The sequence below is a fragment of the Heterodontus francisci genome, chromosome 7 (assembly GCF_036365525.1).
Source record: "Heterodontus francisci isolate sHetFra1 chromosome 7, sHetFra1.hap1, whole genome shotgun sequence".
NCBI classification, from domain to species: domain Eukaryota; kingdom Metazoa; phylum Chordata; class Chondrichthyes; order Heterodontiformes; family Heterodontidae; genus Heterodontus; species Heterodontus francisci.
Window position 1 is genome coordinate 58,522,535 of NC_090377.1, and position 23,356 is coordinate 58,545,890.

The window sequence follows — 23,356 nt, forward strand, 5'->3', positions numbered from 1 at the left end:
CTACATGGCCTCCTTCTGTGCCTTCAATTTCTATGACTCTGATTCACTGGTGTCCTTATTATGACAACTGTTCTTGAAGTGATGACTGGACATAGCCCCTCAATGTTCCCTCTAAGCTGCGCTCAAGACAGCTCCTGTAAATTACCGTGTGTACCCAACTGCACAAAATAATTTGAAACATATCCCCCCAAAGAATTAGAGACATTGTTGCCTATAACCAAACAGTTGAAGTACCCAGTAAGAGAAAAACAATTCAAGCTTCCCATTTATAGGAGCTACATGCTTTGTCAACAGGTGCCTGATCTGGACATTTTTGAGAAGTTCTATCACTGTCTCATCTTGGCATCTTACCTTTATGTCTGGTCTACAGTAGCGCTGTTCACCATGTCTGAAGAAGTCAGTGTGTTCCTTTAATTCATTTCTCAGCTGTCTGAGTTCATGGTCTTTTTCTTCAATGCCTCTTTTAAGTTCCTTTTGTTTTTGCTGATAATCCTTTATCTGTTCTTTTAACCTACTGTTTTCAATTGCTAACTGTTCCTGGAAATACAGAGCAATTAAGAGTAACAGAAACCTGTACCAGTGTTGTATTAGGACATACTATGCAAAATAACCAAGCACCAGAAGTATATTCAGGAGATTCATAGAGGGCTAAAAAAAAAAAATGATAAACTGCCCCAACATATGCAATTTTAGAAGCTGAGCACACACTGAATCCAATTCTACTCCACTGCCAGACCATCTTGGGTATGTCTCAAAAGGAAGCATTGTATTGAATACATGGCTCGTGCTTTATTATTGTATTTGCAATGGGTGTCACTGCAACATGAAAATCATAGCATAAGGGCATCATTGGATTTGTTGCAAAGGAATAGAACTGGAAGTTGTACAAATTCTTGCGAGTCTGCTGAATTTTTAAAAGCGTTCAACCGCAACACTTTGGCCAAATTTAGAGGAGACATGACGAAACAGGGGATTGGATGGCACTAGTTCGGTGTCTGCCACTGTCACTAGACATTAATTAGACACTAGAGACCAGAAATTTTTCATACACCCTGCCTTCCCCCACCCCTACTTATCAAGTTACAAAATATTGACCAGCATTAGTGTGACAATCAGCAAAAGGGATGCTGTATAAGTTAGTGATATCTATTTAAGTAGATATCCTATTTATTAGTATAAAAGCAAAATGCTGCAGATGCTGGAAGTATGAAATGAAGGGTCACTGAAACATTAACTCTGCTTCTCTCCACAGATGCTGCTAGACCTGCTGAGTATTTCCAGCATTTCTTGTTTTTATTTCCTATTTATTAGTGTTTGCATGGCTCAGTTGGTAGCACTCTTGCCTCGGAGTCAGAAAGTTGTGTGTTCAAGTCTCATTCCAGAACTTGAGCAGAAAAATCAGGTCTGCCACTCCAATACAGTACTGAGGGAGTGCTGCTCTGTTGGCGTTATCATCTTTTAGATACGTTAAACCGAGGCCCAGGCTGCCCCCTCAGGTGGAAATAAAAGATTCCATTGCACTATTACGAAGAAGAGATGGGGATTTCTTTCCCCAGTGTCCTGGCCAATATTTATCCCTCAATCAACATCACGAAAACAGATTATCTGGTTATCACATTGCCGTTTGTGGGAGCTTGGTGTGCACAAATTGGCTGCTGCGTTTCCTCCACTACAACAGTCACTACACCTAAAAAGTATTTCATTGGCTGTGAAGTGCTTTGGTCCTGTGGTCGTGCAAGGATTTATATAAATGCAAGGTTTTTTTTCCCCTATCGGAGCCAAGTTACATAAGTTGGGAATTACCTCAGTGTTAAAACTGTTGTTAGCTCCTTTATCTCCACTAAATGGTTATGAAGCATGCCCTCACAGCAACACTGCAATTACCAGCATCACATTCAAAGGTTTCTAGTTTGTCCACCAGTTTGCCTTGCTATCACAAATGGATTCAACAACCTGTCATCGATAATCTCCAATCAGACAAGTCAACCTTAGTAACTCGTATCACTCTTGCATCATAGTGAGAAGGCCAGGGTTCAAGCCCCAATCCAGAGACTTGAGCACATAGTCTAGGCTGACACTTTAGTGTGGTACTGAGATAGCGCTGCACTGTCAAAGGTGCCATTTCTTGAATGAGGCATTAAACCAAGTGCCCTCTGTCCTCCTGGATGGACACAATAAGATCCTACGGCACGAATGAAATAATAGCGGGAGTTATATGGGTGTCCTGATGAACATTTATCAACCAACACCTAAAAACAGATGATCTCTGTTATTTATTTCATTGCTGTTTGTGTGACTTTTCTGTGTAAAATGGGTTGATCTGTTTCCTATACAACAACAGTGCATATATTTCAAAATAATTAATTAATTGACAATAAAGCACTTGGGGACGCCCTGAGGTCATGAAAGGCTCTATATAAATGCAAGTTCTTTCTTATTTCTATGAAAAGGAAAAACAACAAATGCTGGAAATCTGAAATTTTAATCTTTTATTGCAATCATTTCAGTCTCATGCAAGGAATGACTTTGTATCAAAGTGTCTACGGGACAAATAATTTTACTCCAACATATGAGACAAGGAATAGTTCATGCTTCTATGTGTGGGATGAGAGGATTTGCTCAAATTCCAAAGAAGAAAGTAAGTCTATATAATATAGTACACTGAAACAAGAGTGGATTAATTAAGGAATGCCAGAACAGATTTGTTCAAGGCAAATCATGTTTAACTGACAGTTTTTTTGGTTGATGAGGGTAGTGCGGTTCTTGTGGTACACATGGGCTTCAAAAAGACATTTGATAAAGTGTCACATAATAGGTTTGCCAGCAAAGTTGAGGCCCATGGAATAAAAAAGGGTACAGTAGCAGCATGGATACGAAGTTGGCTGAATGACAGAATAGTGGCAAACGGCTGTTTTCCGGACTGGAGGAAAGGATACAGTGGGGTTCCCCAGGGGTCAGTATTGGGACAATGTATTACTTCATATATATTGACTTAGATTTGGGTGTACAGGGCACAATTTCAAAATTTGCAGATGACACAAAACTTGAAAGTACTTAAACTGTGAGGAGGGTAGTGATAGTGATGGACTCCAAGAGGACATAGACAGGCTAGTGGACAGACACGTAGCAGATGAAATTTAATGCAGAGAAATGTGAAGTGATGCATTTTGGTAGGAAGAATGAGGAGAGGCAATATAAACTAAAGGGTACAATTCTAAAGGGGGTGCAGGAACAGACACCTGGGGGTATATGTGCACAAATCTTTGAAGGTGGCATGGCTGGTTGAGAAAATGGTTAAAAAGGTATACAGGGTCCTGTGCTTTATAAATAGACGCATAGAGTACAAAAGCAAGGAAGTTATGATGAACCTTTATAAAACACTAATTCAGCCTCAACTAGAGTATTGTGTCCAATTCTGGGCACCGCACTTTAGGAAGGATGTGAAGGCTTTAAGAGAGGGTGCAGAAAACATTTATGAGAATGGTTCCAGGGATGAAGACTTCGGTTACGAGGACGGACTGGAAAAATGGGTTTGTTTTTGTCAGAGAAAAGAAGATTGCGAGATTTGACAGAGGTGTTCGATATCATTAGGGGTCTAGACGGTGTAGATAAAGATAAACTGTTAACTTAGGCAGGAAGGTTGAAAACCATAGGACACAGATTTAACGTGATTGGCAAAAAAAACCAAAGCAACATGATAAAACTATTTTTTTTCTAAACACAGTGAGTGTGTAGGATCTGGAATGCACTGCCCGAGAAGGTGGCGGAGGCAGATTCAATTGTGGCTTTCAAAAGGGAATTGGATAAGCACCTGAAGATAAAAAAAATTGCAGGGCTATGTGCAAAGGGCAGGGAAGTGGGCTAGCTGAATTGGTCTTGCAGACAGCCGGCACAGGCTCGATAGGCCAAATGGCCTCCTTCTGTGCTGTAACCATTCTACGTATGTAATATATTTGCACAGGAACCTGCTAATTACCATGCATCAGTTAAGGATAAAGGCTTGCAGCACCATTCCGGGTACTGGTTGAAGGAGCGACTACGAAGCAGACTTGCTGCCATTCTGAGAGAGGCCACTCATCCCATAGACTCATCATCACAGACCTAGGCCTGCAGCTCATCATTCTCACTGATCTGAGGGAAGGCAGACTCCATGAAATCAGTGACACCTGGAAAGCACCTGTCAATCCGATCCACCAGCCTATCCAGCTGCTGCACCAGTCTCCAAGAATGAAGGTTCTGAAGACCAGAGTCTAGATGGTATCCACTTGAGCTTCCACAGACAGTGTCATGGCTGAAAACTCCATGGTAGTGAATCATGATATAAGACCTAAAGAACCACGTTTCAAGGATTTATATTTATGAACTTTACCAGGCTCCTTCGAAATTCATAAACAATGAAACTTCTATGTTAAGTGTTGGCATAGGAGAAGTGCCTTGATATTTTTAGGCTTCTTAGAACTTGCTGAAACAATGTAAAATTGGTGTAAATGTACTGTTTATATTTAACATTGTTCATTTACCCGTTTACCGTTCAACAGATTAGACTAACATAGCATAAAACACAGATAGCGAATATTTATTCTTCCACCTATCAAAGTCAATGATTATGATGACATATTCTGTGTCTGGTAAACCAGAGTACAAAGACAAGATTTCTGAGCTTATTACACTTGTTTGGATATAGAGCAAGTAAAGTCATGCATTATGTTAAAGGGAGCATGGGCTTGCTTAGGTTCAGAGATACTTATTCAGAGGAAAGTATCAGGTGTAAAAACTGAAAACGTGACAAACAAAACAAATAGGAATGAACAACAATGCCACTAAAAAAAAAATCAAACTCAGAGAACTCTCGTTTTGAATCTGTTCCCACCCTGGTAATCAATACCAGCATAATTTAAAATTGCAGTTCCATTAATTTCAATGGCAGCCAAAAGTACTGCTAACTGCGACTGCATGTGAAAAAGGGGGGAAAAAAAAAAGAGATGCACATGTACAAGGGGATAGAGAGTGAGGACGTACTGAGAGGCGAGAGGTATGCGAAGGATAGGAGAGAGAGAGAGAAGGTATTGCAAAGGGGGAAGAGAGGCACATGCAAAGGGGGTGAGGGGGGCATGTGTGCGCGCAATGAAACGAGAGAGAGCAGTGACATTCTGAATGACCAATAAATAAAGAGAGCTGGGGAAAGAAAAAGGTAACAGCTGATGGCCGAGTAAGTTCTATCTTGTGAATAGCATAGGTCTTAGGTTTGAGCCGAGTTAGCTCATCTCAGCTGAGGCACTGGTAGAGTACTTTGGCTTCGGCCACTGTGTTGACTCCAGTGTGAGGCCAGCTAGTGATCTCTGCTGGAAGTGCATGTTTGTCAATTAACTGCTAAGAACAGATCAGACTTGGCTATGATCCTCCCTGCTTGAGTAGTAAGTGAGAAAGAAAAATGAGTGAGACAGGGACAGAGGGAGACTGTATTGAAATGTAAAGATGATGGCATTCTTCAAGTCATTTGCAAATACAGATTAATGTGCTTTTACCTTACAGTGTCTTTCTCTCTCTAATGCTACTTTCAATTCATCTGATGGATCACATGTTACTGGATGCTGTGCCTCATTTCTTCTCATTTTCAGTAAGTCATTCTCTTTGATCTGTGGCCAAATGTTCAGAACCTGAGCTTGTCCAGGAATATCACCTGTAAACAGTTCAGTACCAAAAAGGTGAATGCAAAAGTGACAACCATTTTGTTGTTGGTAAAACAATCTGTTGACTGACCATGATGCATCAATTCTCCATGTCAATGGGCAGATTGCATGGTCATAATTCAGGGATCCCTCCCTTTCCTCGTTAATGATCTTTTTTCTCCCTCTCCACAACAACCTTGGTTTTTCTATATATCCTTCACTGAGTGTGTCCTATTCCCTGAAGAAAGTTGGGACATCTGATCAGCAACATCCTGATGGGTGTTCAACATCAGATACAAATATATGCTCCACCACTATTCACTGGTAGAGCATGCTGTCCTTTTCAGTTCTATGTAAAACTGATGTCATTGAGGTCAAAATCTGCTGCCGGAGAAATATGAAACAGAATCTAAATCCAGATACATAAACAATATACAAACCATAAAAACTAGCAATTGGTTGATGCAGGTAACTTACAGAATCTTAGGTGATGGAATAACCTAAGCAAATATTACAAAAGAGATTACATACATATGTCAATAAACGAAATGAAGTAAAGAAGCTAACAAAACTGGCAGCCAAGTGATTTTCGCAAGGAAAATAATCAAAACTACAGAAAGAATTTTCTCCTGCCATTCCAATAATTAGGACAAACAGTGGATCTGAACAAATATTAAAAGCCTATTACAGAAATTCAAAAAATGAAGGCACTGCATATTAGGTTTGCGACAGTACTGTAACGCAAAAGAAGATTAACCTATATTTATATAGTCCCTTTAACGTAGTGTTACGACCCAGTGAGAAAGGGGTTTAGAGATTCCTCTCAGCCTTCACCTGGTCTTACCGTAACATGGTTTTATTTTATTTTAAACACACTGTATTTATAGCTCCCCCTCAGTGAATCCTTGTTCACTAACTTCCAAATATAAGGCCAAGAAACCAGCACAAACAGGCTTCCTCAGGTTTAAAGAAGAAAAGTTGAAATTTATTAAACTTAAACTCTAATTCGGTTAATGCCTACGGATACACGACGCACCCACACTAACATGCATACGCAATAAATACATGTAGATAGAGACATAACAGAGCAGAAGAAATAAAGTGGAAAAGTTTGAGGCAATATCTGAAGAGGGTTTTTGTTACGGATCTTCGAGCTCACTGTAGAGTCCTTGATTGTAGGTAGATCTTGCTTTTTGTTGGGGCCCAGTATTCTTGTTAAACCTTGTTCACTGTAGGAGTCATTTCTTCCCTGGGGTTCATGTGTCTTCAGTGAATTTGAAGTTCCATGAGAAAGAGATGGGAGCAGACAGGAGAGGCTGTGGTGAGCCAGCCAGGAGAAGTCTTTTCAGTCCAGGAGCAAACACTCTCAGTTCAAAATGTTTGTACAATTCAGAAAAACCCAGGTTGCCAAGCAGGTGAGTCATGTGATTAGCTGGTCTGACCATGTCTGTTTGTGGATTCTCTGGTCTTAGCTGGCTGTGGAATGTCTCTTCTTACCACAATACCTGGTGTTCAAAGTCGATTGTGGGTTAAATTGGAGCGGGGAATAGCCCCTTTGTCCTTCCAAACACTGGCTGTTGGTATGCAAAAATGTTTATCCAGCCAAGGACCTGGTGATTTTTTTTAAAAACAAATCCCTTCTTCACTTCAGCAAGGGTTTGAAATTTAATGTCTATATGGCAAAATTAATATGCCTCATTCTTGGCAGGTGGGGGGGGGGTCTAGCATGACAGTAGCAAAACATTACAAAGCACTTCATAAGAGCGTTAAAAGCAGAATTTGGCACTGAACTACATAAAGAGACATTAAGGCAGATAGCTAAAAGCCTTATCAAAGAGGTAGTTTTTAAAGAAGCGTCTGAGAATCATAGAAAGTTTAAGGCACAGAAAGAGGCCACTTGGCCCATCGTGTCTGTGCCAGACAAAAAACGATCCACCTATTCTAATCCCACCTTCCAGCATTTGGTCCGTAACCCTGCAGATTACAGCACTTGAGGTGCATATCCAGACTCCTTTTCAGTGAGTTGAGGGTCTCTGCCTCAACTACCCTTTCAGGCAGCTTGTTCCAGACCCCCACCACCCTCTGGATAAAAAGATTTTTCCTCATCTTCCCTCTAATCTTTCTACCAATCACTTTAAATCTTTGCCCCCTCGTCACTGACCTCTCTGCTAAGATGAATGAACCCGTCAGGCCCCTCAAAATTTTGTACACTTTAATCAGATCTCCCCTCAGCCTTGTCTGTTCCAAGGAGAACAACCCAAGCCATCCAATCTTTCCTCATAACTGCATTTTTCTAGTCCTGGCAACATCCTTGCAAATCTCCTCTGTACCCTCTCTAGTGCAATTACATCCTTTCTGTAATGAGGTGACCAGAACTGCACACAGTATTGAAGTCGTGGCCTAACCAATGAGTTATACAGTTCCACCATAACCTCTCTGCTCTAATATTCTATGCCTCGGCTAATAAAGGAAAGGATTCCATATGCCTTTTTAACCACCTAATCGACGTGTCCTCCTACCCTCAGGGATCTGTGGACATTCACTCCAAGCTCCCTCACTTCCTCTACACTTCTTAGTATTTTCCCATTAATCGTGTATTCCTTTGCCTTGTTTGACCTCCACAAATGCATCGCCTCACACTTCTCTGGGTTGAATTCCATTTGCCACTTTTCTGCCCATCTGACCAGACCATCAATATCTTCCTGCAGCCTACAGCTATCCTCCTCGCTATCTACCACACGGCCAATCTTTGTGTCATCTGCAAACTTCTTGATCACGTCCCCTACATTTATGTCCAAATCGTTAATATATACCACAAAAAACAGGGGACCCTGCGGAACACCACTGGAAACAGCCTTCCAGTTTCTAAAACACCCATCAACAATTACCTTGTTTCCTGCCACTAAGCCAATTTTGTATCCACCATGCTGCGTTTCCCTGGATCCCATGGGATTTTATTTTATTTTTTTTAAACCAGCCTGCCATGTGGGACCTTGTCAAAAGGCTTGCTAAAATCCATGTAGACCACATCAACTGCACTACCCTCATCTATCTTCCTTGCTACTTCTTCAAAAAATTCAATCAAGTTGGTCAAACAAGATCTTCCCTTAACAAATCCATGCTCAGAATAGATTCCAATAATTTGCCCACCACTGAGGTTAGACTGACTGGCCTGTAATTATTCGGTCTACCCCTCGCTCTCTTTTTACAACGTTAGCAGTTCTCCAATCCTCCGGCACCACACCTGTACCTAGTGAGGACTGGAAAATGAGAGTCAGACCTTCTGCTATTTCCTCTCTTGCTTCTTTTAACAGCCGAGGGTACATTTCATCTGGCCCTGGTGATTTATCAACTTTCAAGGATGCCAATCCCATTAATACTTCCTCTCTCCTTATGTTTATCACATCCAATACTTCACACTCCTCCTCCTCCTTAACTACAATATCTGCATCGTCCCCCTCTTTTGTGAAGACAGATGCAAAGTGTTGATTAAGAACCAATCCGACATCTTCCACCCCTACACATAGGTTACCTTTTTGGTCTTTTATGGGCCCTACTTTTACCTTAGTTATCCTCTTACTCTTCATGTATTGATAAAACATCTTTGGGTTCACCTTGATTTTGCTTGCCAATATTCTTTCATACCTTCTCTTTGCTTTCCTAATTTCCTTTTAGATTTCACCCCTCCACTTTCTGTACTCCTCTCGGCTTTCTGTAGTATTGAGTTCTCGGTGTCGGACATAATTCTGCCTTATCTTACCCTGTAAGCTCCTGGACATCCATAGGGCTCTAGATTTGACTGCCTCACCCTTGGTCTTTGTGGGAATATGTTTACTCTGAATCCCTTGACTCTCCCCTTTGAATGCCTCCCACTGCTCTGACAGTGATTTACCTTCAAGTTCCTGTTTCCAGTCCACTTTTGCTAAATCACTCCTCAGTTTAGTAAAATTGGCCTTGCCCCAAGTGAGAACTCTAACTCCTGTTCTATCTCTGTCCTTTTCCATAATTATGTTAAAACTGACTGAATTATGATCACTACCACCAAAATGCTCTCCCACTGCCACTCCTTCCACCTGCCCATCTTCATTTCCTAAAACGAAGTCTAAAACTGCACCCTCTCTTGTTGGACTTGCTCCATATTGGCCAAAAAAGTTCTCCTGAATGCACCGCAAGAATTCTGCTCCCTCAGTTCCTTTCACACTGAAACAGAAAAGGGGATTTGCAAACTAAGATGAGAATTTTAAAATTGAGGCTCTGCTTAACTGGGAGGCAATGTAGGCCGGAGAGCACAGGGATAAGGTGTGAATAGGACTTGTGTTACAACTGAGGATGGAGGAGTGCACGGTCTTTCTCTTGTTCCACTTCTCCATGGGTCACAACATATACTTAAATGTTTTACCCAGTTACCAATACGGCCAATTATATACTTTATCTATTTTAGTGTCAGAATAAAAATCTGCCAACCAGGTTTCTTTAATAAACAACAAAGTTATTAAAATTATAAAACAAGACTCATTCAATAAAGATGCAAAGCTTATTAACACATAGGTTGAAATATGAAAGTAGAAATAAATATATTCCCTTCTAAATAACACAACACACACACTGGTTAAAGGAAAAATAAAGCAGCTTTCTCTGCAGAGATCAACTTTTCAAAGAAACAAAAAAGTACTTTGGCCAAATGCTTCTTAATTCTTGGAAGAAAAAGGATTAGATATGGAATATTCAAGTTGGTCTGGCTTCTGGATACACGTAGACAGGTGTCCCTAGACACATGAAGTTGCGACTGGGATCTATTCAGAAGCAGTTTGTTCAGATGTCAAGAGAAAGTCTTCCAGATGCTTCTCAGGGAAAATGCTGCATCAGTTTATCCAGTTCTCACACTGGATTCTCAGGATCTGGATCTCCTCTCAAGCTTGGCTTCCAAATTCCTGGACTTCTCGGACATTAAGACCTCACTTCTGCGTTGAACTACATTGAACTACACACTAAGACTAAGCCTCTGTCTCTGATGTGCTGCTCTGTTGCTATATTTTAATATAACTCTGATCACCTTACAGCCCTTCTCCCACCATTGCTGTGACTGAGCGACTTCAATACCCTGTTGAGGCTGTGGCTGGTCACTAGTGATACAGCTTTTCAGTTTGAGCTGCAGTCTGCTTCTCTCCAGAAACTCACTCACCTGGGCCGAAGTCAAGATCTCTGCTGCTTCTGAATTTTATGGTGACCTCTAATTTCCCAATCATCTTTCTGCCCAACAACCGATTTTGTACTCATCTGCGATCTTCATTCCCACGGGAATACCTCCATCAGTGCGTCCTCGGATATGATACACTTAAAAAGCTTCTGAATTTCACTCGCTACACCAGACTCTCAACTTGAACAATAATTTGCTTACTCCATCCAACCTACATCCAAGTTATTTCACCACAGGACCTCGGACTTCAAATCTGGATTCCCTCTTATTGTATCCTATCAATTTCCCATTGACTACTTTGTTTTTATTTATTCTAATAATTGCTAGTTAATTGCTACAACGAAGAAAATAATGTTAGCAGGGCTGTTCTGTGCACCTGCCATACATGGGGGAGCAACATCCATATGCTGTCTGTTGAACACAACACCATGAAGTTTCTTATTTTAACTGCCACTACAGCACATTGGAAAAACATAGAACATGGTTAGCAGCACACAGTACATTTACTAAGAGCAGTCCTTAATCTAAAGGGCAACTAAGGGGAAAAAGTTTGATCCAATATTCAATAGCACAAGAAAGACAGATAACCAACTGCAATTTTTTTTAAATCCTCAATAACTAGTTATAATAATTGGTTCCAGGGATAAGGGACTTCAGTTACAAGAATAGATTAGAGAAGCTGGGGCCTTTCTGCTTAGAGAAGAGATGGGTACAGAAGATTTGATGGAGGTATTCAAAATCATGAGGGGTCTGGACAGAGCACACCGATTAAAGATGAATGTTAAAAGAACCAAAGGCAACATGAGGAAAATCTTTTTTATGCAGCAAGTAGTTAGGCTCTGGAATGCACTGCCTGACAGTGTGGAGGAGGCAGATTCAATAGTGCCTCTCAAAAGTGAATTGGATCATTATCTGAAGAGAAAATATTTTCAGGGCTCCGGAGAAAAGAAGGGGAAGCGGGACTAGTTGAGTTGCTCTTGTGAGAGCAGGCAAGGACATGTGGGGCCAAATGGGCTCCTTCTGTGCTGTAACCATTCTATGATATAACTCCAACCAATGGTGTATAAATAAAATGGCTGCAACGCATGTAAATAAATAGTCAAATAATTGTTTGTAATCCTCCACCCCCACCAACCCCGCAACAAGATATCCAGTTCTATCACCATGTCTCCGAGCAAGTAAACTGGGTGAATAATTCAAACAGATGATGCAGTACAGCAGATTTTAGTCAATAACAATCAGAACAGTACAGCCCTGATATTTGCAGGGAGAGCTCACGGCAATTGGGAAACCCAAAAATACCGGCAACCCGTAGATCTTGCTGAATTTGACAAAGGGATCGGATTATGGGGGAAGAGGTGAGCCAATCACCAGGGTGGAACAGGGGTGGGGTCAGTCAATCGCAGGGAGGGAAGTAGGTTTGCTTGATGGGCAGGGTAGTTGGGAAAGTTCTCCTGCTCCCCCTGACCCACAAGTGGTGCTGGAAAGGAACTTGCCTTTTGGATCAGGCTTTTCTCGCCTCCTTCCAGCTGCCAGGTTTCCCCGAGCCCTGGGAAACCCGGCACACGGGCATTAAATCTAAAAGCCTGCTAAAATTTGAGACACGCTGCCTTATTAAGACATTTCAATAATGGACCTGCCTCTGGAGAGCAGGTTAGTTACCCACCCCCCAACCTACCTCAGTTAGAACCACAAGTGGCCGTGTTGGAGGGGGGTTTCTGGCTTTTAAAATTTTAACCACCTACCACCACACCCACCCTGACCTGGGGGTTATAATTCCACACACCCCTCCCCACCAACACAGTAACTGGCAGACAGGTGAAATTTTTTATATTCTGTTTTCAAAACGTAAGCATGGGAAAGAAAAACAATATTGAACTGTTCCATCACATAGATGCAACTTTATCAAAAAGCAATATGCAAGGTGAAAGCAATTCATCCAAGAATTCATAAAGCTGGCAGATGGCATCTCAGCGAAGCAATATTTGTTATCTTCAAAATTGGAAGTACAATGAAGGTACTGGTATTTCATTCCATCTGCTTCCCAATTATGGGAGTAAAAGTTGAACCTGAAATCTGTGCCAAAAGCTTTAAAAAGGAATTTGAACAAGACCTTTTAGTAATAACAAACAAAAACACATTTTTTTAAGGGGGACAAATGAGAAACAAACAAAGAAAAAGAAAAAGAAAAAATACTTAGGAATTAACAATAATATTGACAACTTCAAGGAAAATACAGTTGAGAAACACAATGAAAAAGCATAAGCCAACAGCCTTACATTGCAAAGAGTAAGAGGAATTACTCAAATGCGGTCATTGCTCAAAGAGCCAAATGCATCGATGAGTGTGCTTAATGAGTTATCTAAATCTGAATAAGGGAAGAAAACAAAAAATATTTTTCTCCTTACTTGGCAGTCAGGACTCACCTCTGGGGGTGGTAGAGGCAGACTGTGAACGTAATTTTACAATGGTATTTTGTTTTGTCACCAGTTCTTGCTGCAAGACATCAATCTGTATTTGAACAAAAATAAAATGTATGTTATTGAATTTTTATTTTTCTAAAATAATAATGGTGTATGTATTGTGAAACTGAGTTATGTCCATCATATGCTATAGAATGCAAATTTCACACCAACACAAAAGTAAAACGAGCAAATGCGATTGTTCACAATATGCAGAAAAACACTTCAAGTGCAGAAAATACCAGAGCCACAATTTCTGCAGGCTATTAACTGATCTTAGCACAAAGCCAGACATAGCTCCAGCCTGAACAGCATTAAACCTTTCAATGAACTCACCCAAAGTTTAATTCTCAATTAGATTTTGTCATGGGTACTGTAGTACAGTGGTTATTATACTGGACTACTAATACAGAGGCCTGAACTAACAACCCAGAGAATGCAAGTTCAAGTCCTACCATGGCACTTTGAAAATTTGAATTCAGCTTAAAAAATACATCTGGAATTAAGAGCTAGTATTAGTAAAAGTCCCGAGAAGCTGTTGGAATGTCATAAAATGTCCTTTCAGGAAAGAAAGCGGTGTTGTCACCCAGCTTGTCCTGCATGTCATCACCAATGTGAATGACTCTTTAAAGTGGCCTCTGAAGTGGTCCAGCAAGCCACTGTTATACCATGCCATTCTCAAGGTAACAAATGATGAGTAAAAAATGCCAACCTTGCCAGCAATGCCCACATCTTGAGAATGAATAAAAAAAGCTTAAAGGGCTTTCAGCTACATAGTCTTATAGCCACACATTAATAGCATGATTCTGCTTAACATGATATATTGATCCCGTCCTCATCAAACTACATATCCTCTGACTTGAGCATTGCAAGCAATAATTAATAGCAATGTTAAAAATTTTGCATATAGTGCAAACTTCTTTCAACAATTTTTCTGTCACAATTTCCCATAATGCTATTTTCCATCACGGTTTTCTGTCACATTTGATCTTGCCGGTTGATTTTATTCACCTTTTCTCAAATCTTCCAACTTCTATGTCCAAGCTTTGTGGTACTATGTTCACAGCACCATTTTGCTTGAGGTTGGCTCCATTTCAGCCTCCTGATCCCTGTGCCAGTGCCTGCTATCAAAGGGTACTGGCTTTAAGTTTGATAAGCACTTCAACTGTTTTAACAATGCACAATTTGTAACTTAAGTTTTTTTAAAATAAAAGTGATTAAGAAACTTAAAAGCCAACTTCTGTGCACAGGAGTAAGCAGCTCCTGAAACGCCAGGTGTGGAAACCTCTAAGTGTTCCTGAAGCTATTGTGAGTCACCACACAACCACCAGCACCAGCCCAGAATCCAAACCACCACTATAATAAAAGCAAAATACTGCGGATGCTGGAAATATGAAAATAAAAACAGAAAATGCTGGAAATACTCAGCAGGTCTGGAAGCATCTGAGGAGAGACAAGCAGAGTTAACACTTCAGGTCTGTGACCTTTCATTTCTGATCCCGTTCGAATGAAAAGATAACAAACTTGAAACGTGAACTCTGCTTCTCTCTCCACAAATGCTGCCAGACCTGCTGAGTATTTCCAGCATTTTCTGTTTTTATCCCAAACCACCACTGCTCACTGCACCATCTACTGCTATATAGAATGTCAGACCGCTATCAGTCACTCCAACACATTCTGGCATCTGAACCACATAACCTAACCAACCAATATACTCCTTCCTACTATCAAGGACCTGCAACTCCATCAGCTGCGGCACCCACATCCTGCCATATGGCCTTTGAAACCCACTGACCATTGCAGGCCCTCCAACTGCTTGGACCATGCAGGGGAGTGAGGAAGCGTGGAGAATCCAGGAATTGAGTAATTTAAAGGAATAAAGGACACAATGGGAGGTGCGAGGGGGAATCTGTAGAATATAAGGAAGGAAGGATGGGAAAAGAGAACATGAAAATGTGCCAGAGGGGCTGCAAGCCACAATTTCCCTTGCATCTGCTACCCACCACCTTCTACCTAAAATCAAAGAGAAGAAAAATGGCACAGAAACAGAAGCAATGAAGAATTAGAGAGAATGAAACAAAAAGACTATGAGAGTGTCAGATGCACAGAGCTGATCAAGATTAGCTACTAAACAAACAAGAAGCTCCATAAGATCCAGCACTAAGCAACATCTGATTAAGTTGTACGTGACAACTGTAGGTCAGCAGGATTTGCAAGTTAACAAACTGACTGTTCTCAATCTGGAGAGCCACTTTCCTGTGCAGCAGAGTTCCCTCATTTACTTTCCTATTGTGCTCAAAACATAATGCAAAGAAAATCCATTCTGCACCTGTCCCAAATTATTCTTTGCTGTTTCTGGAATTAAATATATATTTGAATAATTATTAGAGTAATAATCTGTCTCCCATGGCATTATACACAAGTCAGAAAACGCTTTCTTTCCTTCCGTCACTAATTCCTTTCCTCTGCCTCAGCTCTTCCACTTCTGCTTCTCTCTCCCAAACTTTTCCTTAGGCTTCTTTCTCTTATGTTCTTTACTTTCAGCTGGGCAGTGGTGAGCAGCAGTGTGATTTAAACAGGGAAAGTTGTTAACAAAAGCTGCAGTCTGAAATTGGGGGGGTTCTGGAAATGTGGCTGTCAGCAGCTCCTTTCCTATCCCCTCACTCTCAGCTCATGCCCTACTACTTCTTCCCACCATCTCCTATCAACCCCTTAAGCCCATTATTGATCCTACCTCTTCCCCTCTGAACTACCCTCTCAAGCCCTCTATCCTTCCCTTTGCTTTGCTGGCATTCATCTCACCCGTTAGCCTTCTATTCATCTCCCCAACTCCTGCTAACTACTTGAAGGGAGAATGGAGAGGTGAGATATTTCCTCACTCTATTCCCCTCCTCCACTGCTTTACAATCTGTTTCCCCTCCTTCAGAGGGACTTGTTTTACTTCTAAATTTTTATTTAAATACCAAGTTAGACTGAGGCAACACATTGGTTGTGTGCCTCTTTCTCTCTCTCTCGGAATAATAACCAATTAACTTTTCTAACTGTCAAAAGACACAAGTAAAATAATTATTTGGCTTCAAGGTTCAACAGGCTGGCTTTTTAGAAAACTGAACTAACATTAACATGGAGTTCTCCTCTCACTTTTTTCTCTCCAATTCTAGTTTGTCTGTCTCTCTTGCTTTCCGTCTGCTTAACACACTTTCTGAAGCTTAAAGAACACAAAACAAAAGCTACATCAGCAGGTGTGAAATCAGAACACCACACACACACACACACACCACACACCACACACACACACCATTTTTACCCCATTAATGCTTTTCAAATTTGCCCCCTTTTTTTAATTATTTGAAGGAAAGTTATTGAGTATTGGAAGCTAAACAGAAAATCTTCCATTGGTTTAGTTGAATGAAGAGTACTGATGCATCCTGTGAAGTTAAGCACACTACACATGCTCAGGATGATAATTCAGCCAACACCACAGGGCAAAATACTCAAGTCGAAACCCAGTCTTTTGAGAATAGAACCATAGAGAAATTACTGTACAGAAGGAGGCCATTCAGCCAGTCATGTCCATGCCAGCTGAAAAAAACTAGCCGCCCAATCTAATCCCACTTTCCAGCACCTGGTCCATAGCCTTGCCAGTTGCAGCACTTCAGGTGCATGTCCAGGTACCTTTTTAAAGAATTGAGGGTTTCTGCCTCCACCATTGTTCCAGGCAGTGAATTCCAGAGAAAATGTTTTTCCTCATGTCTCCTCTAACCCTTCTACCAATCACCTTAAATCTGTGCCCCCTGGTAATTGACCTCTCTGCTAGGGGAAACAGGTCCTTCCTGTCTACTCTATCTAGGCACCTCATAATTTTGTACACCTCTATAAAGTCACCCCTCAGCCTCTTCTATCCTAAGGAAAACAACCCTAGACCATCCAGTCGTTCCTCATTGCTGCAAATTTTGAGCCCTGGCAACATTCTTGTAAATCTCCTCTGCACTCTCGCCAGAGCAATTACGTCCTTTCTGGAATGTGGTGACCAGAACTGTACGCAATATTCCAACTGTGGCGTAACCAGCGTTTTATACAGTTCCAGCATTACATCCCTGCTTTTGAATTCTATACCTCAGCCAATAAAGGAAAGCATTCCATAAGCGTTCTTCACCACTCTACCTGTCCTGCCATCTTCGAGTACCTGTGGACATGCACTCCAAAGGTCTCTCACTTCTTCTACCCCTCTCAATATCCTCCTGTTTATTGTGTATTCCCTCGCTTTATTTGCCCTTCCCAAATGCATTACCTCACACTTCGCTGGATTGAATTCTATTTGCCACTTTTTCGCCCACTCAACCAAACCATTGATATCATTCTTAAGTCTATGGCTATCCTCCTCACTGTTAACTACACCGCCAATTTTTGCGTCATCAGCAAATTTCCCAATCATGCCTCCCACATTTAAGTCCAAATCATTAATATATACCACAAACAGCAAGGGACCCAACACTGAGCCCTGTGCAACGCCACTGGAAACAGCTTTCCATTCACAAAAACATCTGTCGACTACTACCCTTGGTTTCCTAGCCCTGATCCAATTCTGGATCGAACCTGCCACATTGCCCTGTATCCCACGAGCTTTCATTTTACTGACCAATGGCCGAGTCATTCAAAAAGGTAAAAAAGATGCAAAAAAAAGACAACTTAGAAATACTTGACAATAACCTAATTATGTAATATTTAATTTTTTTGTTTAAACTCTTATTTAGGACATTAAAAGTTTTGTTACTGTGAAAAGATAGCAGGTGAAAAAAAATCAGAAACACAACAGGTACTGCAGATAGTCATGAGTTTTCAGTGAAATCTGCATCCTATATATCTAATTTAGTTAAGAATAATCTATCAGACAACATACCTGCTGCTCTAATGTTTTCTTGATGTTATCTCTCTCCATGCATGCTTGACGATAAGCATCAAATGCCCTGTTGAGCTGTTCTCCGAGATTTTGATCCATATTTACCAAAATCAATATTATGAACCTAAAATATCTGCAATACAAAAAACATGCTCACCATTAATACCTGCATATCCATTTTCAACAGAACATGCTAAAGCAATTAAAAGTCACACCTGTCCTGTCACCACAGTGCATTGACTGTAAGGCTGAATATTGCTGTTGCTACTGTTACCACCGAGGCAGGGGGAGTGCACTGATCATCCTAGTTCCACTTCTCCACAGGTCACAACATATATTTAAATTTGCCCACTTACCAATACGGTCAATCATATACGCTATTTTTCCCAGAACAAAACACACCAAATTTCTTTAACAAACAATAAAATTATCAGATTATAAAACAAGTCTTAACCAATAAAGAAGTAAAGTATAAGCACACATTTTCATTATCCTCAAAGCATAAACATCCCTTTTTACCTTAGCCTCTCATACACATACACCAGTTAATCAGAAAAAAAGGGATTTTTGTTTATAGAGCTCTATTACAGACAACAGGGGCTGAATACTTGCTCATTCTTGAAACAGATGAGATATGTTGTGTTCGAAAACTGGCATACAGTCTGGCCTCCAAGTACACATAGACAGATCACTGGGATATTTTAGAACAGTTCTTTTCAGGTGGCATTGAGAATTAATTTAGCAGGCTTTTCTTCAAAGACAGGAGATGAGATGAGTTGACACAGTGGACTTCTCAGGGTCTTTCAGAGAGGTGCTGGAAAGCTGAGCTGGGTTGTGGTCTTCTTTCCTTCCTTAGAAGTTCTCTTCTTTCTTTGGAAGTTCTCTCCCTTTTAATACAGTTCAACCCCAACTCAACAGTGAAACTAACAACAGGTCAACCTTTTGACCTCCATCAATCTTGACCTGTCACTTCTTTGTAAACAACTTCTGTAGGTGTCCAAAGTTTTCTGTTTTTTCTGAGCTGGAAGTCAGGTGGTTTCCCGGAAAGGCTTGTTTTCCACATAAAACCTTTCAGTGCCCCCTTTTCAAAACATTTCCAGGGAATGTTTTTCAAAGTCAAATGGCCTTTACATGACCCCCTTTGAAAACCCCAAAGTTTAACATTTCTTCAATCTTTCAAAAAATGAATCCTCAAAAAAGGTATTTATCAAAAAGCAGAGGCACTTTCATAACACCATCATAACTGTGGTCACAGCCTCTACAAGTCCATTATTTAATTTAAGAAAATTACTGCAGTTAGTTTCAAAAAGAGTACAAGCTACCAAATCAACACAAGTTTTCCTTTATTTTGTTTTCAAACCAATTCTTGTTTACATATAGAAAGGTTTAAAACTACCACTAGAGAGAGTTCAGCCCATTAGTGGATTTTCCTCATTATATCAAGTCAATCTTAGGATGTCAGTTCTTAAAGAAAGATGCAACAAGTAAAGAAGAGTCAATAAGGCAACAAGTCAACTGCTATAACATTTTAGGAGTATTAATAGCCTTTCATTATGCACCTTACGTTGCAAATAAACTAGACTGTGCGAAGTAATCAAAACCTATTTTTCCTCTGACCCCGTATATTTACTCTGTTGCCTAGTTCTACAATGTAGCGTGAAACTAAGATTTGACAACTGACTGCATACAGCCATCTTCCTATTAACTTTATTTTTCCTCCACTACCTACTCTCAAAAGCTAAACCATGCACCATTTGCATTACATTGTTTGTGCTTGAAACAATCAAACTCATATGCAGCATTTCAGAGAAATTGCCACTGAAAGACTTGTAAATTAAAATTAATATTCTTGAAAGCAACGTACTTGCTGCCAATGTTCCCGCTAAGGTGGGTGGCCTTGCTGCAACTTGAAATGTACTGCACAAGCCTCGCTCTGTGATAAGAAATGAATGTGCAGCCACACAAAAAAAAAACTTAAAAAGGGACCATGCACTGAAATAAACAGGCCGCACACAACAACTAAATTTAAAAGAGACCATTGCTGCCATGTCAAAATATCCCAAAACCTGATAGCCATATTCACAAACTAAAATGACAGGAGTGCCAGTAACCAGAGCACACAGGTTTAAGATAATTGGCAAAAGGACTAAGATATGAGATTTTGTTTTATGTGCTCAAATGCACTTGGAAGAGCGTTGAAAGCAGATGCAACAGTACTTTCAAAAGAGAATTGGATAAATATTTGAAAGAAAAAGGAAACAGAAGAATTTGCAGGGTTACAGAGAAAATAGTAGAGGAGTAGAACTAATTGGATAGTTCTTTCAAAGAACTGGCAGAGGCACGATTGGCCAAATGGTCTCCTTACGTTGGCAAGATCCTACAATTCCATAATCTTGTTACAAGATTGTCATGCTGTTTCACCCCCATTTCATGCCCCTCAACAGAAAGGGCTGAATATTTGGGTCCTGCCGGGGGGTAGAAATAGAGGCAGAGGGGGCCAAAAATACGGGCGCCGGTCAGCGTGCCAATTTTCCAATGCCGTTCCCGGCACTGGCAACACTCAAGGGCGGGAGGAGGGCGGCATCGCGATCCCCGATTAAGGCCAATTAAGCTGGTTGAGGAACTCATTAATGGGGAATGTTGTGATTTTCATGGGAGCGCATGGACTGTACGTCCTGTCTGGGGCAGCCCAGGTGAAGGGAAGGGAGTACACAGTGGGAGCCAGTCATGGCCACCCAGGGAATTACCTGAGCTCCATAAAAGGGTGAATGGTGCAGATAGGGAATTAGCCATTGACAAACAGATGCCCTTGGCAGCCACCTGACCACAACTAAGGCTGAAGCTGGCAATGGGGGCACGACTGCCAGATTTTAGACCCAGTGGCAATCAGGAGCAGTAGCCTCTGCAGGAAGGACAGAGGCCCAAGCATCAAGATGGTGGGGGAGAGGAACGAGGGACAGGGAGGACATAGAGGCCATGCCCTCAGCACAGATCTATCAGCGAAGAGGAAGCTACTTGGAGCTGACTGAGAACCAGTGCCGCAGGAGACTGTGACTCTCCAGGCAGATGGTCATAAGTCATAGCCCTCGTAAACGAAGACCTCACACCTCATAGCACTGGTCGCCATGCCAGTAGCTGTCAAAGTCACGGTGGTCTTGCACTTATTTGCCTCTGATCCTTCCAAGGATCAGCTGCGGACCTTGGTGGTATCTCGCAAATGGCAGCACACTACTGCATCTCTCAGGTCACTGATGCCCTATTTTCCAGAGCTGAACAGTATATTCAGTTCATAACAGATGCGGCCTCGCAGGGACAGAGGGCAGTGGGTTACGCTGCCATTGCTGGATTCCCACATCAATGCACCCAGTGACTGCCCACTCAGATTCATCAACAGGAAGGCCTTCCAATCCCTCAACGTGTGGCAGGTCTATGACCACAACAAGAGCTTCCTCCACATGTGCGCTCACTTCCCTGGCAGCTGCCATTCTCCTTCATCCTCTGCCAATCTAGACTGCCGCAGCACTTCACTCCATCCCCTAAAGTCCGTGGTTGAATCCTAGTGGACAAGGGATATCCCTTGAAGAGATGGCTACACTCTCCTTTACGAGAGCCCCAGACAGGCGATACAACCAAAGCCATCTGCTCACTAGGGCAATTATCGAGCAGGCCAAGAGGCTTCTCAAGATGCAATTCCAGTGCCTGGACCAGTTGGATGGTGCCCTGCAATACACTCCTGCAAGGATCTCGCTCATTGTGGTGGTTCTGTTGCGCTCCCCATAACATGGACCTCTGACTAAGCGTGCACCTTGAAGACAGTGAGGCCTTGGAAGAAGGCAGCTCAGAGTAAGGAGGACATAAAGGATATGTATGGGGAGGAGGAAGGGGACGCAGAACATGAAAGTGCTCTGATTGCACAGGGAGGTGGCCGGGCACTGCGCAGGGGTGAAGGTCTCATCAGAATGCCATGAATGAGAGAGATTATCTTATTCAGGAACGTTTCAGCTGAGCCCCACTGACCCAGGATGAAGTGCATTGTATGACTCATTCTGAGGTGCCTGTGCTTAGACATCCATTGAAGATGCAGCCTGCAACATCTAAACTCTTAATGCTAATAAAGGATGCACATCTGCCCATAGGGCTTGCCATCGTTAAGGAACTCAATCTCCTTCAGCACCTCATACCTCTTTTCTTATCCATCAATAGGAGTCTCACACATGTGCCTTCGGGTGTCATTATTTACAGTGTTCAGAAAGGAAAACAGGGCTGTTTCAGCAAGAAGACACTCCAATGACCCACAGTGCTCCGTTCAATGCAGTGGCCTCAATGCTCGGCCAGTTCTACGCACTACTCCCCTTATTGCCTCGGAGGAGGCTGTCTCAGCTTGCGGCAAAGATGCATGTGGCACTCATCCTCATCGTGAAGGTGCCCATGGGGGCATCTCCAGAGGCTGTTGCACTGTCATTCTCCTCGGTGATATCCTCAGCCTTGGTTGGCCCTCTGGATGGCTAGAGGGCAGCACCAGCAGGGGCGCAACTGGCTCCCCTCCAAACATCTCTGCGCCACCAGTGCCACTGATTGGTCCAGGCTGCATAGTCTGGCATGCATCCTGAGGACATCAAAGTGCATGCAGGAATTGCTGTCGCATATGGCTCTCCATGAGGTTAGCCACTCTCTCCATGGAGGAGCTCATGCACTCACAGCCTTGAGCCACTGTCGCGCACATGAGCTGGATGGACTCCTCCATTCTTTACCCATGATGCCTCACTGCCTTAGTGAGCTCTGAAATGTGGGAACATATCTGCTGCTGTTGGTCTAGGTAGTGGCTGGTGAGACCCTGCATCTGTGCCCAGCTGAGCAGGGCTGTGTCTGCCCTCCCTCATCCAAGGTGAATTGACCACAGCTGCCTTTGCGACATCCTCTTGTACACAAGTGCTGTAATCCACATCCAGTGCCACCCTATCTGAACACGCACAATGATCCACTGAGGTGAGTGTATCTGCGCCGGTGGACAGTGCACACCTAAGGTGTGACGGTGCTTCTTCGGATCCTCGCTGGTCATCCTGGGCCAGAGATGGAGAGGTCGAAGGTCTCCTGCGGTGGATGCCTATACCCGTGGAAGACACAAGAG

The 23,356-nt window shown here is 42.1% G+C and overlaps 1 protein-coding gene across 6 annotated transcripts in view; it reads right to left on the minus strand.

Annotated features, from left to right (window-relative positions):
* tank (TRAF family member-associated NFKB activator) overlaps positions 1-23,356 on the minus strand; it is a 97,610-nt gene that overhangs the window by 49,886 nt on the left and 24,368 nt on the right. For 5 of the 6 annotated variants that reach the window (XM_068035247.1, XM_068035250.1, XM_068035249.1 and 2 more), the window contains 4 exons: positions 18,229-18,361; positions 13,293-13,377; positions 5,526-5,680; positions 352-537 (listed from right to left, as the gene is read on the minus strand). In XM_068035247.1, the coding sequence (XP_067891348.1) occupies positions 352-537; positions 5,526-5,680; positions 13,293-13,377; positions 18,229-18,327 (525 nt within the window). In that variant the 5' untranslated portion in view covers positions 18,328-18,361. The remainder of the gene's footprint in view (positions 1-351; positions 538-5,525; positions 5,681-13,292; positions 13,378-18,228; positions 18,362-23,356) is intronic. The other variant, XM_068035248.1, reaches the window with a different exon arrangement.